Source organism: Wyeomyia smithii, chromosome 3 (genome assembly GCF_029784165.1).
Source record: "Wyeomyia smithii strain HCP4-BCI-WySm-NY-G18 chromosome 3, ASM2978416v1, whole genome shotgun sequence".
Taxonomy (NCBI): Eukaryota; Metazoa; Arthropoda; class Insecta; order Diptera; family Culicidae; genus Wyeomyia; species Wyeomyia smithii.
Window position 1 is genome coordinate 185,518,582 of NC_073696.1, and position 13,707 is coordinate 185,532,288.

Here is a 13,707-nt window from a genome sequence, read left to right on the forward strand (position 1 = left end):
ATGATAAATTTCTGTTTTTTTATTTGAAAAATTTGCCAACAATTACATTCACTGTATTACGAAGACAGCTAATATACGTAAAAATATCTTATTTGTTAACTTGAAAACAAAAATATATCATCTAACAATGTTGAAATGTGAACAAAGATTCTGAATAAATCCTAGTGAATCGGCAAAATGTTGAGAAGCTTTCGTTGGCTCTTAAGCTTCTATAAATTTGTATTTTCAGAAATCTACGGTTCGAGCCTGGTTCCACCAAATGTACAACATAACCGAGCCGATGACCAAGAAGCAGACCGGACAGTCCCCAAGACTTTCTTTTCTGTAGACTGCAACCTACAATCCTACAATCAATCCATTTTTCGTCACACTTTACGATGCGATGAAGCAAACTCTTCCTATTTGCTGCTAGAGCACTACAGTTGTTCACAGGCGAGAAAACGGCGCTCAACGGCTTTAAATCATAAACAACCCAAGTTCCTCGATTTTGAATCATTCTCAAAGCATGGAGTCGCTTGGGAATGGTTTGGTGAGTAACTCGTAATACCGAAGCAAGCTGTTTCTGCATTTGGCATGGATCCTTAGCGATCAATTCCACCATTTAATAATTTACGAAGGTTTTTAGCTTTCCTTCACGCGAATAGTCGTAACACCATTTTTAAAGCGACGGAGCCAAGGTACAGTCCCTCTACAACTGTGAGTCAGTCAACGTGTTGTCAGAATGTTCAAAAATGGATATAAATATACACTCTTCTTTTGTTTGATATATTTACCACCAGATAGAACACGCGACTTGGCCTTGATTGACGCACACACCGAATCGTTAAAAGAGATTGCATCCCGAGCCTCTCCCATCGATGAAATTGTAGTTATGGGCGATTACAACTTTCCCGGCCTGAAATGGCGCCCTGATGCGCATGGTTTTTTTGTATGCTGATCCGGAATTGTCGACATTTCCCGTTGGCACCAACAGCTTATCGGACTGTTACAGCCTGAACTTACTGCGCCAGATAAACCCTATCACGAACGAAAACAACAGAATTCTCGATCTCTGCTTTGTGAGCTACAGTGAGTACGTACCAAAAATGTCTGCTTTGCCTTTTTCTCTGGTGAAGACCGTTAAACACCATCCTCCCTTACTTCTTGCGCTCGATGTAAAATACCCTTCAGTTGAGAGCCGCGATTCCGACACCATCAGCTATAATTGTAGGAAAGCCGACTACAATAGAAATATTACCATCCTGTTGAACATAAATTGGTCCGAAGTTCTCGTTTTGCGAAAAAGTACATGGTTTGGCAAGCAATTTGCTCATGTGGAAAGCGGAGCACCCCATTCGTGACAACCGGGACGGTCAATGGGCAGGTACACTTGAAGGAATTACTCGAAAAGCGTTTACTTCACACAATGGTCCTACATCTTTCTGAGCGGATTTAACCTCGTGTCATTACTTGAAAGATTTTCTGGAGTGGTACGAGACTAAGGAAGTCAATTTCATACCGAAGCATCTCAATCCCCCGAACGCACCTGAACTGCGGCCAATTGAGTGTGCTGGGTCATCATGAAGCAGGCACTTCGGAGCCTAAAGCGAAAGAAAGTAAAATCGGAGGAGGATGTGAAGAGAAAATGAATTCCCACACAAAAAACAGTGGGTTCAAACGTTGTACCTTAAGAAACATTGTTAAGAGGAAAGTTCGTGCATTTGGATATGGGGATGAAATGTTTTATTTTACTACCTGAAAGTTAGAAAGCGATTTATTGGATGAGTACCAAATATTTTTTGTGATATAATTTGATTCCGTACACCCCGAATGTATCAGGAAGATCGGCTAAAAAGCCATGGCTTATAACGGCACGTTCCCCCCACCTGTGGAGGATTTGTGCCTACGTCCTTTAAATAACTCTGTTTGTTTACCATATATCCAGCCGTTACAGATATGTCAAAATCTCCAGCTTTTACTGCTGGTGCCATCTATCGACAAATAGCAAAAATTTAGTTGCGCACCTTTGTAATAGTCTGAAAATTAGAGATGATTTTTTGATTGAGCGCCTCACTTTCATGTTAGGAGCAGCTCGGGACAACGTTTGTTCTCCATTTTAGAAGCGGCTGAACTACCTTTGCTCTTGTTGGTTCACCCAAGACTCTCAACACCAAAGCCTTAAGTCCTGGTGGTATTTAGAACCTAAAATAGCGGAAAACAGACTAACGATTGGAAACTTGGAAAATGGAACTGCCGATCTCTCAGTTTCTTTGGAAGCACTCGAGTACTTGTCGATGAATTGAAGAGTTGCAAGTTCGACGTCATAGCGCTGCAGGAGGTGTGCTGGAAAAATTCTATGATACGTGCGTTTCGGGATGGCCATACCATCAACCAGAGCTACGGCAATGCACATGAGCTGGACGCAGTTTTGTGGTGGCCGATCACTATATGCCGGCTGAGGATCAATGGCCGGTTTTTCAATGTCATGTCAGCATCATCAATGTACACAACCCTCACCTCGGAAGCACGGATGCTGATAAAGATGAACTAAACGCCTAGCTGTAGCGCGAATACGACCGCTACCCAACACGTAATATCAAGATCATCATTGGGGATTACATCGCTCAAGTCGGCCAAGAGAAGGAGTTCAAATCGGTAATTAAAAAGTTCAGCGTGCACCAGCTAACCAACAAAAACGACGTAAAACTCATCGACTTCGCCGCCTCCAGGAATCCAGCACAACCTTCCACATTGGTACACCTGGAGGTCACCAAATCAGACAGATTCGCAAATCGACCACGTATTGATAAATGGTTGGCACTTCTCGGACATCACCGACGTCAAAACCTACCGAAGCGCCAACATCGATTCGGATCATTACCTAGTGATGATGAAGATGCGCCCAAAACTCTTTATTGTCAACAACACTCGATATCGGCGTCCATCACGGTCCAACCTCGTGCGACTGAAGCAAATCGACGACACTACGCGAGTTCGCTGGAAGCATCACTACCGGAAAAGGGTAAGTTGGCTTAAACCCCCAACGAGGACTGTTGAAGCACCTTGAAAACAGCCATCAACATAGCAGCGGAGAACTTCCTCGGGCGTGTGGAACAAAACCGAAGGAATGATCTGTTCAATGATGAGTGTCGGAAGGTATTGGACGAGAAAAACGCTGCGCGGATACTAATATTGTGTCGAGCTACTCGTCCGAATGTGGAGCGATATAGACAGAAGAAGAGACAGCAAAATCAACTATTCCTGGAGAAGAAGCGCCGCAATAAAGAGAAGGAGTTCGAGGAACTATAACAGCTCAAAAGACGCGAGAGTTTTACCAAAAACTAAATACATCCCGCACAGGCTTTGCGCCGCGAGCCGCAAGGTGCCGGAATATGGAAGAGTGTATTCTGGTGGACGATCGTGAGGTGACCGAAAGGTGAAAGCAGCACTTCAGCAGCAGAGGACGGAGACGTGCCACTTTCAACGATAGGCGTAGGTAAGGATGCCATCAAGCGGCTGAAGAACAACAAATCGACGGGCAAAGATGGCGTCGGAGCGGAGCTTATCAAGATGCGCCCGGATAAGTTGGTCGAGTTCCTGCATCGACAGATTGTTAAGGTTTGAGATACCGAACAGCTACCGAAGGAGTGGAAGGACAAAGTTATATGCCCTATCTACAAGAATCACTGCCCTGAATGCCGTCTACAAAGTGTTTTCCCAAGTCATCTTCCAACGTCTTTCGCCAATAGTAAATGGAATCGTGAAAAGCCACCAAGCTGGCTTCATTGAAGGCCGGTCAACAATGGACCAAATCTTCACGTTGCGGTAGATCCTCGCATCATCTATTCATCGATTTGAAAGCCGCATATGATACAATTAACCGGAAAAAGCTACGGAAGATTTTGAACGGAGTGTTTAAACGTGTAAGCAATATTCGCAAGTGATATCTCTTCGAAATACTCCCTGCGTTATTATTCCTTGGGTATCGAAATAAAAAATATCATTTTCAAACAATACACTTCATCACGGTTGAATGTTGATTTTTGTTTCACTAAACTGTAAGATGTAAAATTGTAGGATTTTCGCTCGGAATCCCGAAAAATTTGCCTCACCGGTTACGCACTCGTACACATTTCCAGAAAGTCTGCGCAAATATAAGTAAATTTAAAAATCTGAAGAATCTTCTATAAACCAGTAAATTCAAAACTCTCGAAAAATCTGTGCTTTACAGATAGATTTGCACATTTAGTATTCACAATGTTAAAAAAAGTTTAGTAAAACTTACATACTTGCAAAGTTTGAATGAATTCTAATACGGTGCTTCTAGCCTCCTTAATATTTTTTTATTATATTCCCAGGCTGGAGAAATGTCAGAACCACATTTTTCAATGAAAAAGTTTCTGAGTACTTTTCAAGTTTAGATTTTGTCTGGAGCTAGTTTAAAAATATAATAACATTAAGTATATAATTATAAAATATCTAATAGCATGCTTTTCGTGATATTATAATTATTTGCATAATTTGACTATTTAATTTATCTAGAACTCTCCAGTAACAACCGCAGTTTTATAAATATTTTCGACAGCAGGACGATTAGATGAACAGTTCCCCAGAAATAGGGGAGAGCAAAGTTTAATTCAAATATACCCAAGCGCCAGTGCTAATGGGTGCTTTGTTTGGACGGCGAGAAAATTGTCCAAATTAGAAATGCCATTCGTACAAATTTTCGTTCATTACGTCATGCCAGTTATAATAAAATCCAGCTAGGGAAACTGCGTCGAAATGTAGAACGTTTCTGATATTTTCATATTCTCTGTCTCTCTTTTCAATTCGTCTATCAGGTCACCCGTTACGCACAAAATGGCACCATGGGTGCATCGAATTTTTATAGAACTATTGCCTAGGGTGTTATGTATAGAGAGGCCGAAGAAGGACGACGAACCATCCGAAAACGAGGAGCAGCCGCCCGAGGTTCTGACGGACGTGTTTCAGGTGCCTCCGGATGTGGAGAAGTACGTTGGCTACTGTGGGAAAGATTTCAGCACGGATTTTGACATTCCTGGTAAGCAATTACGAGTATAGAAGCATCCATGTAGAGAATCCGTGCAGAGCTTGTAGTGCACCTCAACTAAGCCGGTATTGTAATGATTTTTTATTTCTTTCATTTTGCAATTTCTTTCTGCGGCACAGCACTGCCACCGTCACGTTTCGACGTTGCCGCGTCGGGTGGCGTTGGTCCATGTTTTGGCGAGCCACCGCTACCAGCACTGCCATTGCCAGGTGGAGACGACGATCTCTTCTGTCCAACCGGCAACGGGGATATGAGTCCGAACTGTTGCGGGGACTTAAGCCCGACCTTCGAGAAGCCCATGCTGCGGGAAATGGAGAAGACGATAGAGGCCTCGAGATTCGTTGCTCAACACGTTAGGAATAAGGATAAATTTGAGAGTGTAAGTGGTATTGCGAATTTAATATAACGATTTTTTCCTGTTTCATTTCTCTGTCGAAGCCGAAAGCGATGTCAATAACATAGTTTCCGATTAAATTCAATTTCCTTCAGTTTCTATCTTGCCTAATGCTCCTTTTATTCAGAATCCATTTATGCCCATAGCGTAACAATAACAAACCGGTCGGAAAATGCTTATTTTATCGTTGAACGAATGCCGTCTTCTCGCTTTGCCCGCTAAATTCATTAATGTTTTGATAGCTCAAGAACCAGAGAGAGAAAAAGGAAGAGCCCATCAATGCGACAACTCGACCCCTGCCAAAGTCGATTTCATATTCAATTAGGTATTCAATTTATCACCCCTTTTATAAAAGATAAACTCCACTCGCCGTTGCTAAAACAGTATTAAGCGCTAGCCAAAAGTCCGCAACACAGCGAAGGCCATCAACGCCCGGCGGCGACCGCAATGGGTCAGTGGTAAGTGAAGCGCAAATAATGATGACGGCATTGGCAGGCTTCTGTGCAACGGATGGGCAAAGGAGGTCTTCCTGTTGTTCGCTTGCGGTTGACATGGTTGATGAAGTAAGGAAATGACGGATGGCTTTTTTTTATAGGTGCCATGCTAAATTTTTTAAAACGTTTTTAAAAAGTTGATGCCGTAAAATTTTATTTGATTGGATTGGGGTTCCTTTCTACTGTAAACATATCATAGCTGTGTGCAAAAACCATATTTTTAATTATGGATGAAATCTAAAGAATGTTTTATTTCTCAAAAGCAAACAGAATTGGTCAGTTGATATGTTTTCCAAACAACCATTATGTTTCAAGGAACCATCGCGATTCAAGAGTCAAGTGGTTTAGTCACTATTTTGAAATTATTTCCGAAAGGGTGATGCTTACCTAGCAAACAATTTTGTTCATATTATTTGTATACAACTCTGTTAAGAGAACCCCGTTTTGATAAAAATATGACAGTATAAGATGCATGCCATGCGATTTTCTGTACAAATCGGAAGGCTTCAAGCGTATTTTGGGAAAAATCATTGTTTACGATTTTTTATAACTTGGCAGGCCACCTTGAATGCCTTCTTTTGAAACTTTATATTGCATAATATATGACACAATCAATTGCTCCACAAATAACTTTATATTGTGTTTCATAAGATCTAAATCCTAAACGTTATGAACAAATTTGTTGTGGCATCATAAGTAACTTAAATGCACATTAGAGCGACTTGGAATTTACATTCTCATAAAGCTTTGAGTGTGCTGGGTATACCAACATCAAAATTAAATGAAATTTCTTGACTTTGAATGGTTATACTCCAACATGCTCTTTTCTTGAAGAAAATGATGTCTCTGTTCAATTGGAATAAAAAAATCGTTGACAGTGCTTGACAACGTTGCCCGTAATGATTGATATGTAGGTTATAAAATAGGCGAATAATGTGAATTGAATAATCAAAAACTTGTCAATTTTCTACAACTTTATCAGTCATAATGTGAATTCTATGTATGATAACAAAATCCTGTCATCTTCATGACAGCTGGCACACTGAAGCCTGAATCTGGTATAATTAAATTTTTTCAATACTTTTTTTTGTAATTACGATATAACAAAAATGAGCTATAATTACATGATAATGAAAATGAGCAATTTTCGCTGGAATTAGGTCTCCAGGTGCACAAGGTCTTTCAAATTTAGTATAAATGCGCAGCGCATAGTTGTTCAGAAATTGTGGAAAAATGATAATGCAATTTGTTTTTGTTTAGGTTGTAGACTTTTAATTACCAAGGGGTACTTGAATACTTAAATTTTCACATTCATTGTAATTGCAATTTTGAGATGAAAAAGTGTCTCTCCGGTTTGGTGATAAGAGATTTCAACCGTGTAAATTTCACTTCACAAGTTTTTCGAGCGTCTATCATATCACGCGAAAACAAATAAATTTCATGTCCTGTACATTCACCAACTATTCGCGTTCGGTTCTCGGTAATTGTACCTATACAATTTAGTTTTACGAAATCAGGTTATTCGTGAATTGGCAATAAAATACGCTTGAGTTGAAACGCGTAGGTTTGTGCGATACGAATATTTAGCGATTATTTTTCGTTGCAGCCGGAAAAATAACACAGTGCAACAAAAATTGACTTTTTATTCTGCCTTGGTTTTAATATATATTTTTTTTTTGTGTATTTTGATGCAAAACCAAATTTCCCCGAGTTTGAACATATTTCAACTTAAGGTGCAACAATGGCGCCATTTTGAATTTTTAGAAATCGGAAGTTGTCGGTTTTTTTCGACGCCATTTTGTTTTGAGACCAAATATCAAAAAACCAAAAAAAAAACAGATCTTAAATCGGACAAAAAATGAGCTCAAAACGGTGATTCTACGAAACCGGTTTTGGCATAGTTTCAGTATATTTCAAAAAGCAAAATAATATCGATTATGTCTGAGCATTGATAGTAATGTGTTAATATCAAATCAAAAGTTGGTAGTCAAATTACGTCTTATATTGAGTAAAAAAGTCTCAGGAATCGATTGGTAGGTGTCTGATTCACGTAAAATGTCTGCAACATGTCGATTCTGCACCAATTCCCCTACAATACTAATATACGTTTATCTTGACGTTGAGTTACCTTTTCTGAAACCCGTTTAATGTAATATCAAGAGTGTAAGCCATACTCAAAGATACAGTAACAATTTGTCTTCACATGATCCTCCCCCTTTTGCGGGAAGAGGGTTGCATTTTTGGCCAGGGCCGGTCAAAACATACAAAACTCGCTTCAGCTATGAGACAGAATCATCGCGTCTTCGATAAAGTTCAATGCGACCCCCTCCCCGCAAAAAGGAGAGGATCATGTGAAGTCAAATTGTTATTGTACCCTGAGTATCGCTTACTCTCTTGATATTACGCTAAACCGATTTCAGAAAAGGTAATTTAACGTCGAGATAAACCTATTTTAGTATTGTAGGGGAATTGGGGCAAAATCGATATGTTGCTGACATTTTACGTAGATCAGACACCTACCAATCGATTTCTGAGATATTTTTACTCAATATAAGATATAGTTTGACTACCACTTTTAGATATTAGCGCATTATCAATTACTTACATTACTCGATATTATTTTGCTTTGTGAAATATACCAAAACCATGCTAAAACCGTTTTCGTACAATCGCCGTTTTGAGCTCAGTTTTTGTCCGATTTAAGATCTGTTCGTTTTAAAAGATGGGTAAGAAACTGCTAATATGTGGACAAACTCTTAGAATTTTGATATTTGGTCTTAAAACAAAATGGCGTTAAAAAACAAAACATCGAAAATTTCTGGAATATGTTCATACTCGAGGGAATTTATTTTCGCATCAAACTTCATCAAAAAATCATACATAGAAGCCAAGGCAAAAAAATTGTTGCACTGTGTAATCAATTTCCGATTTTTTTGTATATTTATTTTGCGATTATGGAACGGTTTCAAATTGATTGTCTACAGGTGGCCGGATGCCCAGAGACCGTATCGAATTATATCGTGCTTGATTTCGCATAATAAATCCCGATCAATACTTCCACACTAAAACTAGATCCCTTCCCTAATTGATCTGCATGGGAGTGACCAGCTTCGTTATTGATCAGTAAAAAGTTAAATCACCAGATCTGTCACACTGAAAACGATTTGACACTCTCAGGCAGGGCTAACCCCTATAAACTGAAAGTGGCAAACATTAGTTGAAGCTTTTTAGGATAGAAATAAACAAAACACTGCGTTAAGAGATAGAGAAATATTATTCGGAAAAGTTGTGAAAAATGTGATAAGCCGAAACATTACCTAGTAAACAAAATTCTTATCTTCAACGAGAATCAAATTATATAGTTTTTCATGTGGAAGTTACTTAAAATTTAGTTTTTTGTACTTAACTTTTGTTAGTTGTGTTTTTATGTCCCAACAAGTCCTTATTACAACTTCTCTTGTAAAAATTAATTTATACAAGTTAGGTATAAACACTAAATTTTAAGTAGCTTTCGTTTAAAATACTCCATAGCTCTGTACCCAAAGACGATAATAATTTGTTTTGTTTTTTTTTTTTTTCATTTTCTAAAACTTCGCCAAATGAATTATTCCTTTACAGTCGAATCGCTTTATAGCGACAACGCAAGGGACTGTCGTTATAGCGAAATGTCACAATAATACGAAGAATTATTGCATATGTAGAACAGACGGTACCGTTGAGAATGTCGTTATAGATTCAGCAATGTCGTTTTAGAGAGATTCGACTGTACTATTGTCGTAGTAAAGAATGACAAGTATTAGTTTTGGTATGCCGTTATAGGGGAAGGTCGTTATAGCGAAATGTCGCAATAAAACGAAGATTTTTAGTATAAAACAGAAGGGACTGTTGTCGCTATATGTCGCTATAGCGAGATTTGTCGCTTCAAAAAGTGTCGTTATAGAGGGATTCGACTGTATTTCTAAACACAAAAAGTTAGCGTGATTATTTTTATCATAAAAAGCTTCAATTACCTCTGACACTTCGAGATTACTTTCTTACTTTGACGAATCGTTTACCGGTCTAAGGCCGAACGAATTAGAGATGTCCAGCCACGGTGTTCCAAATACCGTTATTATAAAATAAAACACGCCATCAAAACTGTTAATGTCAGTTGGTTTGTATCCCTGCCCTGCACTTCTGGACCAAATTTGAAAATCATCGTTGGACTAATTTCTGAGTTAAGCCCTTTTAAAGTTTTAGGGAGGATTTTTCATTCAAATATACTTAAACAACCCTTTCAAAACGAACGGAAATCATAGTAGGTATTGTTTTGCAGACAACATATGCCCATTGACGACCTTTCTGGAAGATTTGAGCTGTATTAAAACCATCGGAAAATTGTTCGGATTAAAATGCAAAAAATGCCATTTTATCCGGGGCCTAAACCAAAAAACATTATTTGACGCCTTAGTTCACTAGAATTCTAAAGCTACGTACCGCACGTAAAAGAAACATCAACACAGCAGGTTCGGTGACACCTGTTAATTCTTAAAAAGATCTATAGTGAATCCACAGACAAGCAGACGTGTCACTCATTGATGATTTCTTTGTCCAATCCGGTTTTACGAAAATTTGTCAGTAGACAGTAAGCTTACATGGTGGAGCATAAGTATAACGTTGCGAACGAGGACGAGGATTCTTAAGGTTTTTTTTCGAAGAGGCACATCTGTTCATTTGTGGTAAATCTGTCAATATTATTTGTTATTTATATTCGTGGAAATATTTGGTAAAAAGCAGTGTTTTTTCGAACAACGCACGAACTTCGTTTTAAAAATAGAAGCAGAATGAAAAACATGTTGTGTAAACACTTGTTTTTTTATTTCATTTATGTTAAGTTATTAAACAAGATGAATGGACCATATACTTACATTTAAGTAGCACACAAATCCTTTCAACATTGAAATGTATATGTAGTAACTAGACAGGGAGGTAAAACTCACTTTTTAGGAGATTTATGTAAAAAAAATTCTCTTTTCATTGCCACGAATACTTCAAATTTCATGACCTCCCATTTTAATTGAACCTTTTTGGGTCTATTGTGCCAATTATGAGCAATTTGTACAAGTTGAAACCTCATTTTTTGATATTCGAGGTTTGAGGCAACCAACTTTTAACTCCTTTTTTGCAAATTTTGGAACGGGGCATCGTTTGCCACCAAAAACTAAAAAAAAAAAATTAATTGTGCCAATCATTAATCCAACTAACGATGTATGAGCCCTGTTTCACGATAACTTGGGAGCATGAGCATGAGCATGAGCATGATTGACCGCCCGCGGTTGCTACTCCGTTATTGCCAGACCAGCTGTAATTACACAGAGAACCAACAGATGATGTTTGGGACTAACATGCATCCTCAATGTGTAAAAACTGATGACCTCAATCTTTATATTGGGCAATACCAGCGCCGGCCGCATCCGAATGCAGGTCAATGAAGGATTGTGTATGGGAATCTTTTGGCGTGATTTTCGCTTTGTTGGAAGCCGAGAACACCTCTGCACTTCCACGAAAAATCACTGGGATGTTGGAGATAAGGGGAGGGGTTTGCAGTAGGGTTCGTTTTGGTAAACGGCGCGCTGAGATTGAGCACCTATGAGTCCGTTATATCGGCCACGAAAGTCGTAATGCGATCCTAACTTATTCTGTTTGCTAATGCACCGCAAAAAAAAAGCGCGCGCGAGGTTACGGGACATATTACCAATTTTGAACAAACTCAAATATTCCGACATCTCCGCGCGAGGTCATTATACTACTTCCGAGAGATATCATTTATTTATTCCAGCCGGCTACACAATCTTACAAAAATTCTATCCAGGCTGACGCCTCGCCACTTATATTACATCCACGTAAGGTGACCCTGTTACGCGTTGTTGATCTATCCTTAGATAATACGACCTCTTGGAAAGTATCGACTGTAAAACTCTATACGATCGCACGGATACACACACTCAACAAATATAAATTGCTCTGATCTTAACGAATTTTTCAGTAATCTGACCTGTGGTTTAATTGGTTTACTGAATGTTATCTGAAAAGTTACGAATGATTAAGGAAAAAAAAACAAGTGTAGTCATGAATGCAAAATAAACTAGATTAAGAAAAAAAAAAATGGACGGGACAAAATTAGCTAGCGTACGATCTAACAAATTTTCCTCACCGTACCGAAGCTATCAAGCTCGACGAATTCATTGTATTATCGTAAATACTAAGCGCGCCATAGGCACGAATAACGGCCGAAGTTTATAGAAATCCGTTTATTTCGCGTAGATTGGTGAGTAGAAAATCTGACGAACAATTTTTCCATGTAGACAATTTGTTAGTTTGTCGGGGCCCGAAATATTACTATCAATCACAATCAACATTATCAATTACATTACGGAAACCGGCGCAAGGACAGGGATACTAATAACGTATCGGAAGTGACGTCGTTTTCTTTGGCGCAAAAAAAAATTCCTATAAAATTGAAAATTTGGCATCATGCATGCATTCAAAGCCCAATAGTTAGATAAAATGCGTATGAGCATAAAAATACAATACAACTTTCGTAATCTATTTGCAAAATGCCAAAGCAATAATTATCCATTTTATCGTTCCGGATGTGTTTCGTGACGAAAATTTTGCATAATTATTAAAAACTAACCGGGGAGTAAAAATTTCAAAAGCTAGAGAATTCACAAAACACGAACAGTATTGCTCAGGCACAATAAAAGTTTGCCTATTCCCTATAGTGGGTTTCTAAGAGATCTTATTAAAAATAAGCTTCACGTCAATAAAACATTCAAATGAACACACGAGTCCCAACGCAGTAATAACTAGTGGCGTAGTGAACATGAACACCACCACCAAAACACGGTCATAGCAATCAACCTATGCATCAGTGTTATGTCGGCTGACGGTTTTTTTCGTCAGCCGTTGCAGCAAATTAAAAAATGCAGAAAATGCAAAAGAAAGGCATAAGATACTTAGCTGGTTTTGTCTGTCTCGCTCTCCCTCCTTTATCACTCGTTTGGTCATGTTGTGTGTATATATGCAAGCTATAGCGTTTTTCACCCGCCTTTCCGCAAACAGCAAACACACTTGTGCTATCTTTTTCACACCTATAGTTCCAAACCGCACACAAATAGGCCCTAAGTTTGATTGTTTGTTTGATAAAATTTAACCATATAATCCACTTAGACGAGGTCCGTCCATCACGTTCGCACACAGCACACATAGTTCTACTATAACGTACTATTTTTGCTATTTCTTTTTATGAATAACACTCATAATTTGAAAAATAAAACTACAGCAAACAGGAGCCGCATACTGATTGTTAACCGTACCGCCAACCGATCCCTGTTTCACGATAACTTGGGAACAGTGCGTCTTGAACTGTCCTACAGATCAGACGTTTTTTCGGTTGCTTGTGGACTGGTCTTTGACTGCCTATAGCTTCAAAGTTTGTGTTTTGTCAGTGTGTCTTTTAAAGATTACCTGAAAGTTATTTCCCATCAGTCTTTCTCAAGACTACCTACTTTTGAATTTAACATTTGTTTTAACTTTTTTCGTATCACCTGAAATGGCTGGACGGAAAAAGAAACCTCGCATCGCTGCGGGGAGGAAAAGAGAGGCATCTCTTTCTGACACATCGAGTGTCTGTAGTGACAATCCTTTTGATATTTTGCCTGAGCAAGAAGCTGGTGAAATGGAAGTTATTAATAATGAAACTATACAAAATATAAAATCTTTAAAAA

At 38.7% G+C, this 13,707-nt stretch overlaps 1 protein-coding gene across 2 annotated transcripts in view; it reads left to right on the top strand.

Moving 5' to 3' along the window:
• Window positions 1–13,707, top strand: part of LOC129732103 (acetylcholine receptor subunit alpha-like 1) — a 353,242-nt gene that overhangs the window by 293,068 nt on the left and 46,467 nt on the right. For both annotated transcript variants that reach the window (XM_055692618.1, XM_055692619.1), the window contains exons 8-9: window positions 4,821–5,041; window positions 5,170–5,429. In XM_055692618.1, the coding sequence (XP_055548593.1) occupies window positions 4,821–5,041; window positions 5,170–5,429 (481 nt within the window). The remainder of the gene's footprint in view (window positions 1–4,820; window positions 5,042–5,169; window positions 5,430–13,707) is intronic.